Source organism: Halichoerus grypus, chromosome 8 (genome assembly GCF_964656455.1).
Source record: "Halichoerus grypus chromosome 8, mHalGry1.hap1.1, whole genome shotgun sequence".
NCBI classification, from domain to species: domain Eukaryota; kingdom Metazoa; phylum Chordata; class Mammalia; order Carnivora; family Phocidae; genus Halichoerus; species Halichoerus grypus.
Window position 1 is genome coordinate 119,409,687 of NC_135719.1, and position 21,045 is coordinate 119,430,731.

Sequence of the window (21,045 nt, forward strand, 5' to 3'; positions counted from 1 at the left end):
GTTAGATTCACAGTGTTAGCATATGTAGAAGGTACTTAATAAATATTAGTGGAGAGAATGAGTTTGTATTTAAACGCTTATATTGTGCTTGCTTACTGTAATGCTTTGTTTATTGCTATCTCTCTCATATTCTCTCCTTGGATCTTGAAATAAGCCAAACTTTAGTAATTTTTAAAGATTGCTATTCTAAGGTATAATATTTATTTTCATTTGTATGCCATTAAAAATTATCAAAATAGTACATTTAAGAAATATGAGTTTTCTACTTAATTGATCTTTTATTAATGAACATCAGTGATTCTTTCATTTTAGGAGTTTTTTTCTTAAATATCTCTAATATCTGCATATCTGTAGTTGCATATTTATAGATTTGTTATATACTGCTGTTTAACAAATCATTCCAAAGTTTAGTGGCTAAAAACAGCAAGAAAGATTTATTATCTCACAGTTTCTGTGAGTCAGGAATTCAGGATCATCTTAGCTGGTTTTCTGGTTATGGTCTCTCATGAGATTACAGTCAAGGTATTGATGAGGCTGCAGTCATCGGAAAACCTGACTGGAGCTGGCCGGGATGCTTCCAAGATGGCTCACTCATGTGGCTGGGAAGTTGGTCCTGGCTGTTGTTGGCAGGAAGGCTCAGTTATTGGCCACCTGGACCTCTCCACAGGACTGCTTGCCTGTCTTCCTGACATGGCAGTTGACTTTCCCTAGAGTAAATGATCTTAAGGAACAAAGTAGAAATCGCGTTGTTTTTTAAGGCCTAGCTTTGGAAGTTACATAGCATTCTTTCTGCTGTATTCTATTACACAGACACACCTGTTACAGTGTGGGAGGGGACTACAGAAGGGTGTGAATACCAGAGTGAGATCACTGGGTCCTTCTTAGAGCCTGGCTATCACTATATATGTGTGTTTATATATGTATGCATGCATGTATGTGTGTGTGTGTGTATGTGTGTAAGTCTTAAAAAACTTGAAATTATTACCTATCCGTTCTTGGAGACTGTGGTAGACAGAATTCTAAAATGGCCTCCCAGAGATGCTCTGCCATAATCCCTGGAACCTGTGGATATGATAAGATATCATTCCCATTATTATGGTATGTTCTATGGCACAATCGACTTTAAGAGAGGGAGATTATCCTGATCTACTTCCATGGGCCCTTGGAAACTGAGCTTTCTCTGGCTAGAGAAGGAGAAACCAGAAAGACGGTGAGAAGGAATGTAGGTAGGTGGCCTCTAGAAGCAGTGAGTAGCCCTCGGATGACAGCCAGCAAGGAAACAGGGAGCTCAGACCCGCGGCTGCAGAGTAGTGGATTTTGCTCAGCTGGCACCTTGATTTTGGCCCTGTGAGACTGAGCAGAGAGCCCCGTCAAGCCCATCCAGACTGACTGCTAGCCTACAGAAGTGTGAGATAAGAAACGGGTGTTGTTTTAGGCTGTTAGGTTTGTGGTAATTTGTTACAGAGTGATAGAGAACTAATATCGTATCAATGCAGGTGTCTAATTAATTGCATTGCCTGATCTTTGTTTCTGGTTAAAAGGTCAAACCTAGAGTTCCAGATATCAGATAGAAGTTAGAAGTGGTGAGAGATAGGTAAGGCAACTGGTAGAATAAACTTAGATGAGCCTGGAGACAATGGAGGGAGTAAGAATGAGTCTGGAAACATTCTGCTGGCATTTTTATAGCTGCTCTTTCCTGATTCCCCACTTTTGATTGATGTGAACGTCACTGAATCTGTGTAGATGCAGTTACAGCACCAAGATCAAAAGTGGAACTAGAGAAGCAGTCGTGCCGAAACAGAAGTAGCAGAGGAGAAAATCAAAGAGAAACTGCCTCTGCAGAATCACAGATGAGGTTGAACTACAGGGGTTTGTCCCATTCCCTAAGAACGTCAAATTCCATACTTGAGGAATATCTAAGCAGATAATTTCTGCATCTGTTATTACTGACGATTGGTAGTAAAGATACGTTTGAAATTTAAAGTTTAAAAGTTTACATTATGTGGAGGTCAAACCACATGGTAGCTTTCTCATAGGGGATCATGTAGATTAAATCAGTGTTTCTCAATCCTGCTTTCATTTTCTCCCCTTAGGAGCTTTTTAGACATTTTTTTTTTTTTTCTAAAGAAGTCCTCCCCATGAGATTTTAATACCACAGATACACTGTATACCTGTTTATGTATGGTCTGTATATCTGTGTTTTAGATAGAAAAAGAGTAAAACCTCCCCCCTCCCCCATCAAAACCAGGTTTCACCCTTGGGGTCAAGATCACCCTGCTGAGAATGTAAAATAAAGATGCTAATGTGATTCGGTAAAATTAAGGTTGTATTTAAAGGGATCGCCAAAAAAAGTGTTTTCATATTGTAATCCTGAGGTTACTGGACTAGAGTACTGGTCCAAACTCATGTCAACAAAAAGGGATATAAGATCTGCATATCTTTGTTCAAGAGTACCTCTGGAAAAGTAAACCTATGAAGCACTGCCAAATCTTTATAACATTTAAGAGGGATGATTATACCCAGATCCTTGCTCTAAATACTAAGAAAGGATGTAGCACATTTTTACATTATTTGTATTTCCTGACTCATTTCCATGCTTTGTTCATGATTTAAGGAGATGAGGTGTCCTCCTTGAGTGGATCAGTTTTGCTTTGGAAGTGACTATTCTACTATCCCCAAATGGTAGGAGCAGGATGCCAGAGTCCTATTTTGGCATCCTAATTTTTCCTCAGAACAGTTAAATATACAGTTCTTTTTCTTTCTTATTGGCAAGGTTAGCTGTGGCCTGCAAGATCACAGGAGCTAATAAGGCAGGGTTGTAAACTTAAATGCCTACAAGGGCCAGGCATGTGATAGACATGCGTAAACAGTGAAGTACAAGACATAAATGCTTGATTAGTCAATTTTGGCTGCTTACACTGCTTAAAACAGCGGCAAACATTTATTTTTCTTGCTCATGGGTGTGCAGGTCAGCCACGATGGGTCTCATCTTCGAAATCTAGTCAGGTTAAGGCGTGCTCCATGTGTAACAACAGCAGTAGGAGTACTAGGGAGAAATTTCTAATTGGCTTTCCTTGACTCCTATCCGATGATGTGGTTTGTTTATCCTGCTCAGTGTTTTGAAAGGCAAGATAAACAGGCCTCTGTCCTAATACAGGAGTTTAGCAGATGTGGTTGATTGGATCATTGTTCCTAATTCTTCACTCACTTCCTGATTTAGAAATAAACATCTCTCTCCATAAAGATTTCATAGAATCTTTTATATGGCACATGTTCTATGATTGTTAAATGAATGATTATGTCCCTTGATACTGTTTGATGTTTTTTTAACTGTGAAGCTTGGGGTGCTTGTCATTTCCATGTCCTCCTGTGTTTTTCTGCTCTGTTCCCCTTCCTTCTCTTTTTTCGTCCCTTCCCATGTACTTGAAAGACAGCAGTTGTTAATATGAAATAAGAGGGAGTGGTGGGGAAAATCCAAGGTATAAAATCTTCCACATGTTGATGTAAAGTAATTTAAGATCCAAGGTTTTTTTCACAAGGCAAAGTGCTACCTGGCCTTTCTGAGATTGAGATTTTGTTTGTTTTAGGATTTTGAGAATTAGTTATTTTTCAAATGAATTCTGTAGGTCTAAAGGCCTAATCATATTTCTGCATAGTTGTAGAGCAAATGGAGACAAATGATGGGTGAGGTGTGTCATTAAAACAAAATGATACAGAGTTTCCAAAGCTCTTAGATCAGAACCAGGCAGTCCTTAAATTTTCTCGGGTGAAGTATTGGTTTGGAGATGGCCCATCCTGTTGCCCCCATCTTGAATGAGAGGAGAGTTAACTTGGTTTTAGGTCCTAACAGGTCCAGGTTTCACATTCATCTCAACCATTAAGTCTCTCTAAAGATTAAAATGACGAGGCTTCATTTTTATTTCAGTACAATTAGACTTTCTTTTCTTGGGAATAATTCTTTCTCCTTTGAACTAATTATTAATATGCTTCCTTGTTGATATTTGAGTGATCTTCACCACTGGTTATTTTCTTTCAGTTTTTTTATTTCTCAGGCAGGGTTGAAGCCCAGAATCTTAACTATATAAAGCTGATTATATTTTACTGGTGTCTTCTGTGTGTAAATGTTGTATTCACTCTGAGTTTCCAAGAAGCAACTAACTGAGACTATTCTGGTTTGGCATGTTCTCTCTTTCTAACCACCATTGGAGCTGAACCTGGGAATTGAACACAACTTGAAACTTTGTGGTTTGGCTGGTAGAATTCAGAGCTAAACTATCTGAAGCTAAAAATTATTAATGTTGAAATGTTTTAACCCACTAAGTAAACCTGAAAAAATAATGAAATTTAACTCCAGTCAGCCCATCAGAATTGCATACAGCATAAATTTTTTTGAGTCTAGGAAGAGAGTGAAAAATGTATGAAGAGGATCTGAGATTGCTAAAGAATTAGAAATTAGTTATTATAGCTTAAATTAATGTAATTATCCAAATTCAAATGCAAAGTAAAAACAAAACAAACAAACCCAGAAATCTTATAATGTTATTCACGTAATGTTCTACTTTTCCCTAGACTATACTGAATAGTACATGAAAATAGTGAAGTAGAAAAAGTGCCAGTTATACTTGTTTAAGTTTTCAGATTTTTTACATGTTTTCTTTAAAGATGGAATAATAAGAGAATATCTTACATTTTCATGGGACTTGATATGTTACTGAATGTTTTCATATGTATCATTTTAATTAAAACAATGGCTTGTTTTACCTTTTCACTAAAAATCACAAAGCATTTAAGGGGTTTAAGCTCATTAAATCTTAGAACATATTTAAAACCTGGCCTGTAGACAGTATGTATAGAAAGGCAGTGAAGAGAAACCATTTTTCATTTTTTAGATCCACTTCCAACTTTTACTGACAAAAGTTACCTTTCCTCTGATTTCTGATAATTAACTTGATCCATGCTGTCTTTGATAATGATAAAAAAGTGTTTGGGGCTCTTTAAAACTAGCAGTTTCTAAAGCAGAATATGTAAGATGGTCCATTAGGTTGTGGGAAAAATATTTTGAACTTTTATTGTTATTTCAACCTAAAAAATGAAATAAACCTTAATGAGTATTTAATATATAGATTGACACTAGCATCCTCACTTGGTCTGTATGTCAGACTGTCATGTGTCAGGTATAGTCCATGAGGAAATGATACAGAATTGTGACAGAGGCACCTTGCTGTACCTTTATTTTCAGCATCCTGGGATGAATTGTGGTTCTACATACCTAATTAAGTGGATTTTGGATTTAACTAAACCAAATCTCACAAAGCAAAGATTCCTGCAAAGAAACCGTATATTGGAGTCCATATTGATAATGTGCTAGAAATGAACCACATGCACAGACAAGTCAGCTGTTGAATCTCCCCTGACTAATGAAGTAAATCAGTGACAATCTGATTCCATCTGAGAAGACATCCAAAAAATTTTGAAATTCTAAAGACAATCTGATATATGGAATTATATCCATTATCCTTTATATTGAAACTTTTGCTGGTTTTTTGTCCCTTGAAATACTGAGTAATGATAGTAGGAAGCCATCATAATTAAGAAACATGCAGGATAGGGGTGCCTGGGTGGCTCAGTCAGCTGAGCATCTGACTCTTAATTTCAGCTCAGGTCATGATCTTGGGGTTGTGGGATCAAGCTCCGTGTCAGGCTATGCGCTCAGCATGGAGTCTGCTTATCCCTCTCCCTCTGCTCCTGCCCCTACCCGCATGCGTTCTCTCTCTTGCTTGCTCTATCTCTTTTTCTCAAATAAATAAATAAAATCTTAAAAAAAAAAAACAACACATGGGATAGGAAGACAAACTTCCATAAGTTTTTAGTGACATTTAAAGTCATGTAATACATAATTCAATATCTAGAAAAATATCACTAAAATTGATGATAGATATCTAAAAGCCTCTTTTGAGTTTTCTCAATAGTAAAAGACCAAATGTAATACATTATTAATAACATTAGGAACACGCTTATTCTTCCTGTTGCAGTAAAATGAATGAAATAAAACATAGAAAACAATATGGCAACAACTTAAGTGGATTCTTTTGTGAACAGATACTGTCAGAAGTTATATAGAAATCATTAGAGATGATTTGAAACATTAAGAATTAAAACAGATTATTCAGTGTGGAAAGATGCTAAATAAAGTACAGAAGTTTCTACCATGACCCAGATTATCATCTTAGCTAGATTTTGTTTCAGTAATGAAATAACAGGAAGAACTAAATTTTTTGTGTGTGCCATTAAACTAAAGATGGGTCAGAGAAGATATATTCTCCCTAATAAGTCTCCTGAATATAATACAATGTTTATATGACTTCTTGAATATAAATAATTTCTTGAACATAAAACAATGTTTATGAGGGAATTTCCTCGGGTAATGGTAATGTTCTGACTCATAGGGGTTTAGATTGCATGTATGTATACATTTGTTGGAACTCATCAAATGGTAAACTTAAGATTATGCATTTCACTGTATGTAAAATTTACCTTACAAAAGAAAAGAATCATACATATTAAACTCATATTAATGATATACATGCTGAATTGTTAAGGGAAAGCACATTGATGTCTCTGGCTTACTTTAAAATGTATTAAAAAAAACCCTGAGGCTGAGGCTGGCTCAGTGGGTGGAGCGTGCCACTCTTGATCTCAGGGCTGTAAGTTTGAGCCCCATATTGGGTATAGAGGTTACTTAAAAATAAAATCTTTAAAAAACAAAACAAAACAAAACAAAACCTGAGATAGATTGATGAATGGATAGAGGGATGGGTTGTTAGATAGACTAGTCTAGTCTAGTCATAGTAATGGTAAAAATGGTAAGTAAATGGTAGGTATATGGACGGACGTTCTCTGTAAGAGTCTTTGAACTTTTCTGTTGCATCATCCTTAGGCAATCTGTAGCAGCACAGAAGTTGATGTCAGATGTGTGGAGAGTGCTTCGGGATGGTATCAGTGTTGTTAATTTTTATAAAAACCTGGCTAGTGAAGTGTGGAATCTCTATAGCACTCTGTATTGAGATGGGGACTGACCATAAAAATCATTTGAATCCCAAAGGGCTTCTTTGGTGATCTCAGAGCAAAGATTGTAAAAGAGCTGTTGAATTCTACCTATTAAAGATGGGTGAACCATGTTTTTAAATGAAAAGATATCTCAAATTTGCTGACCTTTTTTATATGACAAGTGGCTATGTAATATGCTTCATAGCAGATTAAAAATTAACCAACCACCCAAATCTGTGGTATACTCTGACAACATCCCTTTAAAGTAAAGGTGATGTTTTAACAATGAGTGAGAGAGTCAGTGCCTTTTTGAAGACAGATTAAAATACAGAGTGTTTTTAAAATCATTGCTTGGGGGCGCCTGGGTGGCTCAGTTGTTAAGCATCTGCCTTCAGCTCAGGTCATGAACCCAAGGTCCTGGGATCGAGCCTGGCAGCGTCAGGATCGAGCCCGGCAGCATCGGGCTCCCTGCTCCGCTGGAAGCCTGCTTCTCCCTCTCCCACTCTCCCTGCTTGTGTTCTCTCTCTCGCTGTCTCTCTCTGTCAAATAAATAAATAAATAAATCTTTTAAAAAAAAAAAATCATTGCTTGGAAATGTTTCTTTTATAATGTTATTTTTGTTGTCAAAGGTAAGTTTGTCTTGTGAAAACTTTGTTTTCTGCACACTTTAAAAACCTTGTAACAATATTTGCTATACTGTTGAAAAATCTTCCAAATAAAGAGTTTTTATTTTTAAACCAATTGTTAAAAATCTTAAAATGCTATGTCTTTTGATTATGTTGTAAGAACAATTGATTGACATGAGGAAAGATGGAAATTTATTAGCCAAAGTTCAACACAAACTTTTGCTAATTGATGAAAGTCATTGAAAAACGAACATAGTAAGTACGAGTGATGTATTTTAAAAATTTCAGTTCTTACATTTTTGCAATTATCCCTTTCTCAACTACACAGCCATTGCATGTAAATACGTGGAACTTAGGACCTGACATTTCAATCACTGAATGACAAAATACTTAAATAATAATATAATTTCATTTGTTATTATGATTATTATCATTGCTTCACTAAAAGTGTTAAGTTTTTATGAGAATGAAAAGATCTGGGGGCACCTGGGTGGTTCAGATGGTTAAGCATCTGACTCTTGATTTTGGCTCAGGTCATGATCTCAGGGTGGTGGGATTGAGCCCTGCTTTGGGCTCCCTGCTTGGTGGGGAATCTGCTTAAGATTCTCTCTCTCCCTCCACCCCTCCCCCTTGCCCTGGCTCAGGCTCTCTCTCAAGTAAATAAATCTTAAAAAAAAAAAAAGATCTGGGGGCGCCTGGGTGGCTCAGCCGGTTAAGCATCTGCCTTCGGCTCGGGTCATGATCTCCGGTGTCTGGGAATGAGTCCCGTGTTGGGCTCCTGGCTCAGCAGGGAGTCTGCTTCTTCTTCTACCTCTGCCTCTCCCCCTGCTCATGCTCTCTCTCTGTATCTCTCTGTCTCAAATGAATGACTAAAATCTTAAAAAAAAAAAAAAAGATCTGTACAACTAATAAGATATGAGGGGCACCTGGGTGGCTCAGTCAGTTAAGTGTCTGCCTTTGGCTCAGTCATGATCTCGGGGTCTTGGGATGCAGTCTCGCATGGGGCTCCCTCAGCCACTCCCTCCCCCGCTCATGCGTGCTTGTGCATGCACTCTCTCTTTCTCAAATAAATACATAAAATCTTTAAAAAAATAAATAAGATATGAAACTATTTTCAAATTTTTTTTTTTTTTTAAAGATTTTATGTATTTATTTGAGAGAGAGAGAGAATGAGAGAGAGCACATGAGAGGGGTTAGGGTCAGAGGGAGAAGCAGACTTTCTGCTGAGCAGGGAGCCTGATGTGGGACTCGATCCAGGGACTCCAGGATCATGACCTGAGCCACCCAGGCACCCCTGTTTTTAAATTCTTATTTTTAATTTTTTGATCCCTATTTTATATATGCTTTATATTATATAGAATGTATTAGTAAAATAGTATGTATATAATAAATATACATACATTGGAAGACCATACTAAATTTTATTTGTTTTCAGTTGGTCAGACTATGTAATCAAAAAAGTTTAGAGACCCCTTTTCACTGATTACTCATGATCTGGCAAACTGTTATTGGTAGCTACAATTTATTCTGGAAGTCTAAATCACTGTTTAGAGATTAAAATAAATCAGCACATAGTTTTTAACTTGTGAGCTTTTGTTTTTTTAATGTTGAGCCTCGATAAATGAAGGTTAGCTTTAGGCTAAATTTTTTTTTTTTTTTTTAAAGATTTTATTTATTTATTTGAGAGAGAGAGAATGAGAGACAGAGAGCATGAGAGGGAGGAGGGTCAGAGGGAGAAGCAGACTCCCCGCTGAGCAGGGAGCCCGATGCGGGACTCGATCCAGGGACTCCAGGATCATGACCTGAGCCGAAGGCAGTCGCTTAACCAACTGAGCCACCCAGGCGCCCGCTTTAGGCTAAATTTTAAGACTGGTTCTCAAAAGTGTACAGCAGCATAAGCATCACCTGGGAATTTATTAGAAATGTAAATTCTCAGGCCACATCCCAGACCTACTGAACCAGAGATGCCGGTTAATAAGCTTGCCAGGCAATTCCAGTGCTCACTTCAGTTTGAGAACCCCTGGTATGAATGAGGTAGACTCATGGGTCATCCCTTCTTATTTCTCCCTACTTCATGAAGTATCTAAGACAGTTTATTCAAATATTTATAGTCTGTTTCAGTCTTCGCTCAGACTTTTTCATCTCTCCCTGAGATATTTTTTTCTCCTCCTTCCCTCTTGTTCCTTCCCTTCCTTTGTGAAAAACTGTGTTAAAATTATTAGTGTTATTTTTACAAAAGGGATAGTGTTTTGGTTCTTAAAATTTGGATGCCACAGCCAGTGTGACAAATAGCATATGTTTAAAGGGGATATATATATATATATATTTTTTTTTTTTTTTTTTTAAAGATTTTATTTATTTATTTGACAGAGAAAGACACAGCGAGAGAGGGAACACAAGCAGGGGGAGTGGGAGAGGGAGAAGCAGACTCCCCGCCGAGCAGGGAGCCCGATGCGGGGCTCGATCCCAGGACTCTGGGATCATGACCTGAGCCGAAGGCAGACGCTTAATGACAGCCACCCAGGCGCCCCCAGGGGGATATATTTTTTTAACATTTTCAAATTAATTTTTATTAACTACTTCTAGTTGGACAAGGTCCTATTTTTTTCCATCTCTAGCCTCTTGATTTCAAATTTTATAATCTCAGAATAGCTTTCACCAACTAAAATTTCAAAACACACTTGAAAGTATGCATCACCTGGATTCAACAATTGTTGAATTTTGTTACATTTGCTTAATCTTTCTCTGTACACACACACGTGTGTGTGTGCACATGCCTTTTTTTTCTGAAGCATTTGAAAATAAATTGTATACATCAGAACTCTTCACGCCTAAATTCTTTACTATTCACAATAAAGATCAAAGCAGCATTTTAGGGGACTAGTACAAAATTGTTCTAAAAGGCCAATTCATAAGAGATGCTAATCCAATTATTAAAGCCTCTTAAATATTTTCAAGTTCCTTCTCTAAATGTCTTAATGAGGAAAAGATATAGAACTCCCAGTTCTGAATGTATAAATTCACCCTCCAGCCTCTCTCAACCAAAGCTTTTCATTTGAACTACAGAACACAGAGCATGATTTGAGTGACTATTCTCTCATTTTTCCCAAAGATGGTATCTAACTAGTACCAACCCAGACACATAGGGAAGGAGTTAATTCCTTACAATAGATGTATTAGAATGTTTAAGGAATATTCTAAGGAATGTTAAGGAACATTAAGGAACTCCAGGAACCCAAGTTAGTGGGACTGTGCAAGAGGCAAGTTCTTAAAAGGATTTTGCTTTGAGTAGCTTGTGATGTTTATATAAATAACTTTTTTTTTTTTTTTTTTTAGATTACAGGCCCACCAGGTTGTGGAAAAACTCAGTTTTGTATAATGATGAGCATTTTGGCCACGTTACCCACCAACCTGGGAGGACTAGAAGGAGCTGTTGTGTACATCGACACAGAGTCAGCATTTAGTGCTGAAAGGTAGGAGATTTTATTATTTTCCATTGTAATGTTTAATTTTGTAACTTATTTATAGCGTGTGACATTTTCAAACAGGTTAACATTTACCTTTTCTTCCTGAGAATGCAGAATGCTAGATACTGCTTTAATTGAATTTTCCTTTTAAGATTAACACAGGAAGCAGTTTTCTTTTTGTCTTTTCTATCCCTTTGTCATTGGTTTAAGTGAGGTTCCTGGATAAGCTGTGTTTTGCAGAAAGTCAGGAAGAAAGAAGTTTAAGAAACGGAGGGATGTAAGTGGAAATGGGGAAGAGAGAAAATTAATAAAAAAGACAAAAGGCAAGGTGCTTTGTAACTAATTTCTAGTTGGAAGTAAAATATTAGTGAATGGAAAAGTTGCACATTTCAAAATACATTTTGACTGAGAAGTATTTCACTTTAATCTTTGTAATAGTATGGTATTCAACATAAGAAACGCACTGATAGTAAGTGTATCTATGCTTGGAAAGGAAAGATTTCCTTAGTTTGGCAGGGACCTTTAACATTCTATGAGAGGCATTTGGTTATTTGGGTAATTCTGTACACCTGAAAATAAGTTTGGTGTCCGTTCCCCCCCGCCCACCCCAACCCCCCCCCCCCCCGGCTCTAATTAACCTTCATGAGCAGGAGTACTTATAGGTCTGGGGACTGATTCAATTCTGTTCTTTCAGTCAAGGTGTAGTATAGGTATAGTCCTTTGAGTCTGTCTTTAACTGTGTCATGAATCACGTGTCTCTCTTTATTTCTCTCTAATGATACTAGTTAGATCAAAGTGTATTCCCTGACCAGATAAGTTCCAAATGGATTATTTTGCCTAGAGTTTGCTTTGTTCTGTGTTGCTTGTTATCTAAGTATATGCCACAGATGTGTCAGCTTTGTGAGTTTGTGTTATATCTTTGCATCTTCAAAGCCAAATCTAGTGACTGACGCATATTAACTGCTCAGAAAATGTTTGATAAATGATGGACAGGCGTTACTCTCAAACTGTGAAATCCAGATACCATTTCCTACTAAAAGGAATGAGGGTTCTTGGGGAAATGGCTGCTTCTAGCACTGGTGCAGGAAATTTTTAAGTTGAGTCTGAAACATCGTATCAGATGGATGACAAGGAAGCTATCAAAGACTACTTAGGAGTCAACCTGACCAGGCGCCCACTGGCCAAAGATGAGACAAATTGACCACCAATAAGATAATAATGACAGTAGATTAAAACCCATGAAATATGTTTAAATTCTTGAGTCTGTAATATAAAGAAATGAAAAGCAGGTAAATCTCCAAAATTTTGGAGAAGCAACTCATTATTTTGAAAATGAGTTAAAAAAAAGGAAATCAAACATCTATTCTTTTTCTATATGAACTGTATTACCGAGTAACAAATAGGTCTTTTTTTTTTTTTTTTTTGACAGAGATACAGCAAGACAGGGAACACAAGCAGGGGGAGTGGGAGAGGGAGAAGCAGGCTTCCCGCTGAGCAGGGAGCCCGATGTGGGGCTTGATCCCAGGACCCTGGGATCATGACCTGAGCTGAAGGCAGATGCTTAACGACTGAACCACCCAGGTGCCCCAACAAATAGGTCTTTTTACAGGAGTATTCCAGCAATAAATGAAGAAGGAATGATAGAATAGCACCAAATTACAAACCCCAACAATCTGATGGATCTTGGCACTGAATATTGTGATATAATAAGAAATCCATATTTTGTCTTAGTCCTGATTCTTGCCCGCAGAGCTTCTAAAACCTTTGGAATTTCCTGAGTTAATAGAGGTGCCAGGACCATCATTTGTTATTCATAATCACATAATCAACCCCTTTCAACCATACCTGAATTTATGCTATTGAGATGACTCTTGGTGGGCCCCTGGATAGCTTCAGATGGGAGCTGGTTGCCAATCATGTGATATAAAGTGGGAAAATTCAGCTCCACCCATCCTCCCCAACCTCTGAGGAAGGGAAAGAGGCTGGCAACTGGTTAATTGCCAATGGCCAGTGCTTTAATCAATAATGCCTATGCAATGGGATCTCTACAAAAATCTCTAAATGATAGGGTTTGGAGAGCTTCTGGGGTGGTGAACACCCTCAAGGTGCTGGGAGGGTGGTGTGCCATGTAGCCCTCCCCGATCTTTTCCTGAGCTGTATCTTTTATTCTTTGTAATAATTTGGTAATAGTAAGTAAAGTGCCTTCCTGAGTTCTTTGCATCATTCTAGCAAAATTATTGAAATTGAGGAGGGGGGTGTGGGAACTCCTGATTTGTGGTTGCTTACTTGGTCAGAAGTAGTAGTAGTAGTAGTAGTAGTAGTAGTAGTAGTAGTAGTAGTCCCAGAGGTCCAGGACTTGTGATTAGTGTCTCAAGGTGCGGGGGGGGGGGGCAGTCTTGTGGTTCTGAGTGTTTAAACTGTGGAGTCTGAGCTAACTCCTGGTAGTTAAGTGTCCCAGTTTGTGTCCACAGGGAATTAAAGAATTGCTTGGTATGGAAAACCCAAATATTTGGTGTCAGAAGTGTTGTGAGTAAAAATAGTTCATAAACATAAAGCCTACTAGCATCACAAAAAGAAAACTAGTCATTGTGTTACTTCCTGATGGAAGAATAGTCAAGCCTGAATGTGATCAAGCTTTCAGATCCAACTATCAGTTTACAACATATACAGAGAAGAGAGGAACATGTTAAACTACACCAGAGAGATGCAGTCAGCAAAATCCAAACTGGGAAATGACAGAATAAATGATTGTTGGAGGAGGAACCTTTGGATTAAAAGAGATTTGAAAGGTATATTGCTCTCATCACATTGTATACCTTAAGCTTACACAATGTTATATGCCAGTTATATCTCGATAAAGCTGGGGAAAAAAGATGTATTGGTCGTTCCAATGTGATGAACTTATTTGGATCTTAAACAAATAAATGGTAAAAAAGAACAGAAGCATAAATATATGAGACCACTGGAAATCTGAACACTGAAATATATTTGATGCTAACACTGATAAAGACATTGGTTCACTCAGGTTGTCCAAAAGAAAAGGTACTCTTTAAAATGTCAGTGACTAACCTTCAACTAACAAGCCAAAGACAAGTTGGAAATGAGGTAAAAATTTTAGTCCCTTTATTGGAATTATGTTTCTTCCTTTTCTTTTTTTTTTAGATTTTATTTTTAAGTCATCTCTACACCCAATGTGGGGCTCAAACTCACAACCCCAAGATCAAGAGTTGCTTGCTCTACTGACTGAGGGAGCCAGGTGCCCCTGGAATTACGTTTCATAATTCACAAGGAGCCTTAATGAAGGTCATTGGAGGTTAGGGGTTGAAATTTATATTGTTTTTACTTCTCTAGTCTGTTCTCCACAGGCTTGAAGAGTATGGTCATCTGGCTGCCACATGGATTGCATTCTGAGGTGTGGTGATAGGGTCAGGTCAGAACTGGTCAAAAGTACCAGTCCTCCTTCTGGAGTACCTTCTTCTCCTTCTGGAGAGTTTGTCATGGCAGGTCAGAGAATGGGGCGGGCTCTGTACTGCCTGGTCCCATTTCATTTGTGTTATTACAGGACTGCTTGACCCCTATTTGGACTTACTGGGGAAGGTTAGTTAATCAGTTAGAAGAGCTTTCTGCTGCAAGTAACTGAATACCTACCGAAGAGTGAGTAGGTGGTTGTGGGCACTGATTCTGCTGCTCAGTGATGACGGAGACCTAGGGCTGGTGCATTTTTAGGCATCTTATCCAGTCAGTGGGAAGGGAAAAGGCCAGCTATGTGTTTTGTCAGGAAAATATGTTTTTCCCAGATTAGCTGTCTCTTTCCCTCTGTTGATTTCCTTTTCATCCTCTGGAATTATCCTGCAGATTTCTCAGTGGGCCACCCCTATATGCCAGGGAGGGTGGGGAAAGGAGGGGAAAAAGATTGTTATAATAAGCATGATGAGATTCCTGGGGCTGGTTAACATTGCTGCCTGAGTAAAATCGGGGTTCTCATAGTAAAGAAGAAGTGGGAATGGATATTGGTAGGTAATTAATAGTGTCTGTCCCACTGGGATTGTTTCTGGACTTAGAGAAGAGGTAAAGGCATGAACGTGATACTCAAAGAAGAATATGTTTTAGGTTTCTTTGTGCCTCTTTATGTAGCAGTGTCTTCATTTTGTGCTTACAAGCAAGCTATCTGATCAGCACAATAGAGAGCGTGAATTGAAGGATTATTCTGAGGAAGGTTAAAGGATTTGTGTAAAGGGGCGCCTGAGTGGCTCAGTCGGTTAAGTGTCCAACTCTTGATTTTGGCTCAGGTCGTGATCCATGATCTCAGGGTCGTGAGATTGAGCCCCGCATTGAGCTCCACGCTGGGCATGGAGCCTACTTAAGATTCTCTCTCTCCCTCTAACCCTCCCCGCACCCCATCCCTCTCCCTCTCTCTCTTAAAAAAAGAAAAAAAACCTCGATTTGTATATAGAGAATTTAGGATAAGTGATAAAAAGTGGAAAATAATTTTAATTTTTAATTTTTTAAAAGATTATTTATTTATTTATTTGACACAGAGCAAGAGATAGTGAGAGCAGGAACACAAACGGGGAGTGGGAGAGGAAGAAGCAGACTCCCGCTGAGCAGGGAGCCCGATTCGGGGCTTGATCCCAGGACCCTGGGATCATGACCTGAGCTGAAGGCAGACGCTTAACGACTGACCCACCCAGGTGCCCCTTAATTTTTAATTTTAATAATAAATTGCTAGATACCTTTTTATCAAGGAGGGAGAAACAAAGGAGGAGTAAATAAAACTTGCTTAAGTTTAAAATGCATTAAAAAAAAGAAAACCTTACAGGTGAGGTACTTAAAAACACTTCGGAAAGATTACTTATATATATACTTTTAAAGATTATTTATTTTAGAGAGAGAGAGAAAGAGACAGAGTATGTGCACGCACAGTGGGGAGGGGTAGAGGGAGAGGGAGAGAGAGTTCCAAGCAGAGTCTGCACCAGAGCCTGTTGTGGTGGGGCTCGATTTCACAACCCTGAGATCATGACCTGAGCCAGAAGAAACCAAGAGTTGGTCACTCAACCAACTGTGCCACCCAGGCGCCCCAAGGTGGAATATAGGATTGGGAATTTAGGAGGTAGAAGTGGACAATCCTGACTTGTCATGAAATCAGAAAAGCTCTGAAAACTAGGAAGAAATACGTAGTTCAACAGGGGAGGAAGACGTTAAATAATCATAAACATGTAAAATTGTAACTATTATAGCTCCATGTACAAAGGAGAGGTGTATGTTGTATTTTTCTGTGTGGAAGCAGTGGCCAAACTTAGATCTGAGGAGCTGCCTGTCCCCTTGCTAGCTGCTAGGGACCCCACAGCCAGTGCCCTCCAATTCCCACCTGACTATATAGAGTGTCACTCTGAATCAGTGTATCAGGAGGGAGGCACGTAGCGTTAGTGGCGAGGCATGACGTTGGCTCATTAGGGAGGTAATTACCAGGGTGGTCTTAGGACCATTTACCTATTTGCTTCTTGGCATGAATCCAGGATCTTTGAACTGGGGGCAAACAATAGTGGAGACAGAGAGACATTTTTTAAGATGGTTTCATGAGTCTGGGTAGGTTTCACCTTAGTCTAATTTTAGCTGCCTTATCACTTGTGAATCTAGGTGAATTAGTGGGGAGATCTTGAAGAGGTTCTAAGATAGAAAATGAAATTAGTCATAAGTACTTAATATGAAAACAAAACTTTGGAATTTTCTGGAGTCTGTAAAGGACTAATAGATTCACATTGTTGTATTTATATCACACTGCTGAACAAATACATACTGAATTAATGAACAGGAAAATATTACATATGTACAAGAAGCTTTGAGAAACCATAAACTTCTATTTCAGCACATTTATGATGCTATATTTCAACTAGAATTTTGGAAAACTTTTTTTTTTTAAGCATGTGTTTTGTTTCAAATTGTCATGTGGTCACTAATGTAAAGCATTTAACTTCCCTTTTATACAAGAGCTGTGAAGTAACAGGGGGAACTAATAACAAAAACCTGGAACGAATCCAGTCTTCTCCACTTCAATGAATGGTAATTCCATTCCTCCAGATGCTCATCCAGTTAGTCAAGAAATCCCTTCAGCTCCTCTTTTGAACTATACCTTGAGTTCAGTTACTTCTATTTTTATTTTTATTTTATTTATTTATTTATTTATTTTTTAAATTATTATGTTATATTAATCACCATACATTGCATCATTAGTTTTTGATGTAGTGTTCCATGATTCATTGTTTGTGTAGAACACCCAGTGCTCCATGCAGAACGTGCCCTCCTTAATACCCATCACCAGGCTAACCCACCCCCCGACCCCCCTCCCCTCTAGAACCCTCAGTTTGTTTCTCAGAGTCCATAGTCTCTCATGGTTCGTCTCCCCCTCCGATTCCCCCCCTTCATTCTTCCCCTCCTGCTATCTTCTTCTTCTTTTTTTTTTTTAACATATAATGTATTACTTGTTTCAGAGGTACAGGTCTGTGATTCAACAGTCTTGCACAATTCACAGCGCTCACCATAGCACATACCCTCCCCAGTGTCTGTCACCCAGCCACCCCATCCTTCCCACCCCCACCACTCTAGCAACCCTCAGTTTGTTTCCTGAGATTAAGAATTCCTCATATCAGTGACTTCTAATCAGCTGAGCTCTTCTCCAGGTCCAGTCACCATCATCTCTTACCTGGACTGCTGTACTAGCTGGTCTTGCTTTCCCCCGTGCCCCATGTACAGCCTCTTTTCCAAATCTGATAGAGTGGTTCTTTAAAAAAAAAAAAAAAGAAGAAGTCAGATCATATCAGTTCTGCTTCCAGGTTTCTTATTTTACTAAATAATATCTAAACAAAATACCACAGACCTGGATATCAAATGGTTCATTTTCTCATCTCCTTTAAACCATTGCTCCAATTCACCTTATTAAAGAGGCTTTCCCAGACCACTTTACATAAAATAGTACTTGCTTCCATCTTTCACAATCTGTTCCCTCATCCTGGTTCATTTTTCTTTAGAGTACTTATTACCTGATGTATATAATATGTATTTGTTTGTCTCTCTCAGTAAACTGTAAGTTCCATGAGGGAAGCTTTTTTGTTTTTGTTGTTGTTGTCCATTGTCCCATCCTTAGCACCTAGAATGGTGCCTGGCATATAGTAGGTCTTCAGTAAATATGTTTTTTTTAAAAAAAATATGTATTTATTTGAGAGAGAGTGAGTGAGTGAGAGGGAGAGGGAGAGAGAATCTGAAGCGGACTGCACACTGAGCACAGAGCCTGACGCGGGGCTTGATCCCACAACCGCGAGATCATGACCTGAGCTGAAACCAAGAATTGGATGCCTAACCAACTGAGCCACCCAAGCGCCCCTCAATAAATGTTTTGAATGAATGAAACTTAAGTGCATACGTGAAAAGAATACTTTTTATGAAAAAGATGTCCACTAGATGGCATTGCTTTCAAACTTTATGTAATTAATGTCTGGGAGCAAAAGATAGGATCTTTTCTGTTGTTACTCTAGCCAGGAAAGCTCTGTGATGAAGATTGTCACAAGAAATTGCTATAATTAATGTGAGGCATATAGATACTACATTTGTATTTGGTTTTTGATTTATATATATTTTTAGATATCTTTTCTAAAATAAAAATACTTGGAGAAACTGATTATAGAAACTTATAGCATACTGATATGTAAATAATCATTTGATACAGTTATTTCACATGGTAACTGTGAATAAAGTCACTTTGTGTCCATGCATTGACCACCTTCCTTCTGAGGGGCCTTACTTGAATGGGAGAGCAGTAATAAGTTCCAGAGCTTTTTACCAGTCAAGGCACCAGTTGAAATTCAGCCTAGTGTTGAAGGCAGAAAATTATTATTGTCTGTCATTTGTTGTTGCCGATGAGTTAGGGTACCCACTGATTGAGATAAGTATTCAGTACCTAATCAACCAGGCATCCAATTTTGAAAAACTTCATGTTTCTGGCAGATGTTGCCATACCTATCTTATTAAAAATCAGTGGGTCCCAAGTGTCAGAGCTTTTAGCTGACTTCTCTGACCAGCTCCAAACTTGGCAAATAGTTGCCCTAATCAAGAAATTTACACAATTTCCTCAAATCCTTAAAATGTGCCTGTCCTGTCTGTGCCAATGTCATCTCATTTTTTCCTGCTTTCATCGCTTACCTCATTTCCTCCTTTATTTCACCCTGTCTCTCTCATGCACTTCCCCTGAATGCTCATTTGATCCATTTTGTTCTCAGTTTTTTACACATCTTTTAGTAATTTTTCCTTTTCCTGTTCAACCTAATGTTGCCTTTTTTAAAATTGTTCAAAATATACTTTAAAAAATATTATTGACCAGTTTTCTCCCTTTCTCTATTTTAGATTTTTCTTTTTCATTTCTGATTATAATATATGTGAGGAATTTATTTTGTTTATCTCTTTAAAGTTCTCAGCCTCTTCTTGGGACTCATTAACTATCTAGAAATGAAAACACTGTTCTTTGTACTTTGGCGTCTTTAAATGGAACATAAAGTATAGGGTGATTTTTGTGTTTATAGTCCTTCCTCCCAGTCATCCTTGGATGGTTAAGTATCAGGCTGATAAAGTATCAGGCTGATAAAGTATTATTTTAAATAGGAGACAGTTATACTCAAAGATTTACACGTTTATATTTTTAACCAGAAATATTTGTATTTTCTGGTACTGAGCTCCATGTCTTAAGCTATTAATGATGTTATTTGCATTTGTTTGGCCTTGTCACTCTCCTACACTTGGCCTACCCCATGCATTAGATCTGGCTTTGAGTTCATAATGTAGAAAATCCTTTTTTCTCTACTAAGGGAATATTGGACAACATCCATTTGTTTAGAAAATAATTTCCTGTTTACCAAGAAGCTATTAGATACATTTATTTTGTATATATTAAGTTTTAATTGAGAAAGCATATTTTTCTGTTCTGAGACATGGAGACTTACTGATATTTGATTGTTAGAATGATAATATATATTTGTTCAAATATATTTCTTTCATTCATGATGATGAAATAATTTTTCTTATTTACTAAATAAATCTTATAGCTGCTAGCCAAATTATCACTTATTAAAAAACATATCTATTCCTAGGAAGATAAACCTCAGAGACATTGTTGCTTACTTAACCTTAGATGAGATCTGAAAGCCCTTGCTGGTCTCATGCTGTGACTGCTAACCTCTTTTAGTGCTTATAAAGGGAGGCTTGTTTTGCTTATACCCGCTCTATTTTTGTTCTAGTGTTACTTGTGGCTTATGAGTTTCCTAAGTAAAATTCATTAGAAGTTCAGCATTATGGCCTTAAATATCATTACCTATTTTCACTTGTGCTATTTTTCTTCCCTACAGACTGGTTGAGATAGCAGAATCTCGTTTTCCCAGATATTTTAACACTGAAGAAAAATTACTTTTGACAAGCAGTAAGGTTCATCTTTATCGGGAACTCAGCTGTGATGAAGTTCTGCAAAGGTATGCTGCTTTAGATTTTGGTATGTTAGAAATACTTTGAAGATTTATTTTTTGTTTTTTTATGTTCTCAGTTGAGTGAAAAAAAAAGTCTCTACATATGTATTAGGGTTATGGGAAGTAATTATTTCAGTGTTCTTTATTTGCTACAGTCTATTGGATGAAGTATTTCTTTAAAAATGAAAACAAGTTGAATGAGTGAAATGTTTTAGATTTAATTAATTATTTAAGTGGTGTATTAATTATCTGTTGTTCCATTGACAGGTTACCCCCAAAATTCAGCAGCTTAAAACAGCAAACATGTATGATCTCACGTAGTAGCAGAGGCTTAGGTATCTGGGAGTGGGTTAGCTGTGTTTCTGGCTCGGGGTTTCAGGAGAGGTTGCAGTCAAGCTGTTG

The 21,045-nt window shown here is 37.8% G+C and overlaps 1 protein-coding gene across 6 annotated transcripts in view; it reads left to right on the top strand.

Moving 5' to 3' along the window:
• Positions 1-21,045, top strand: part of RAD51B (RAD51 paralog B) — a 561,771-nt gene that overhangs the window by 18,735 nt on the left and 521,991 nt on the right. For all 6 annotated transcript variants that reach the window (XR_013440743.1, XM_078053834.1, XM_078053838.1 and 3 more), the window contains exons 5-6: positions 11,010-11,146; positions 20,530-20,649. Coding sequence is in view for 5 of the 6 variants with exons in the window: in XM_078053834.1 (XP_077909960.1) it covers positions 11,010-11,146; positions 20,530-20,649 (257 nt within the window). In the remaining variant the exon portion in view is untranslated. The remainder of the gene's footprint in view (positions 1-11,009; positions 11,147-20,529; positions 20,650-21,045) is intronic.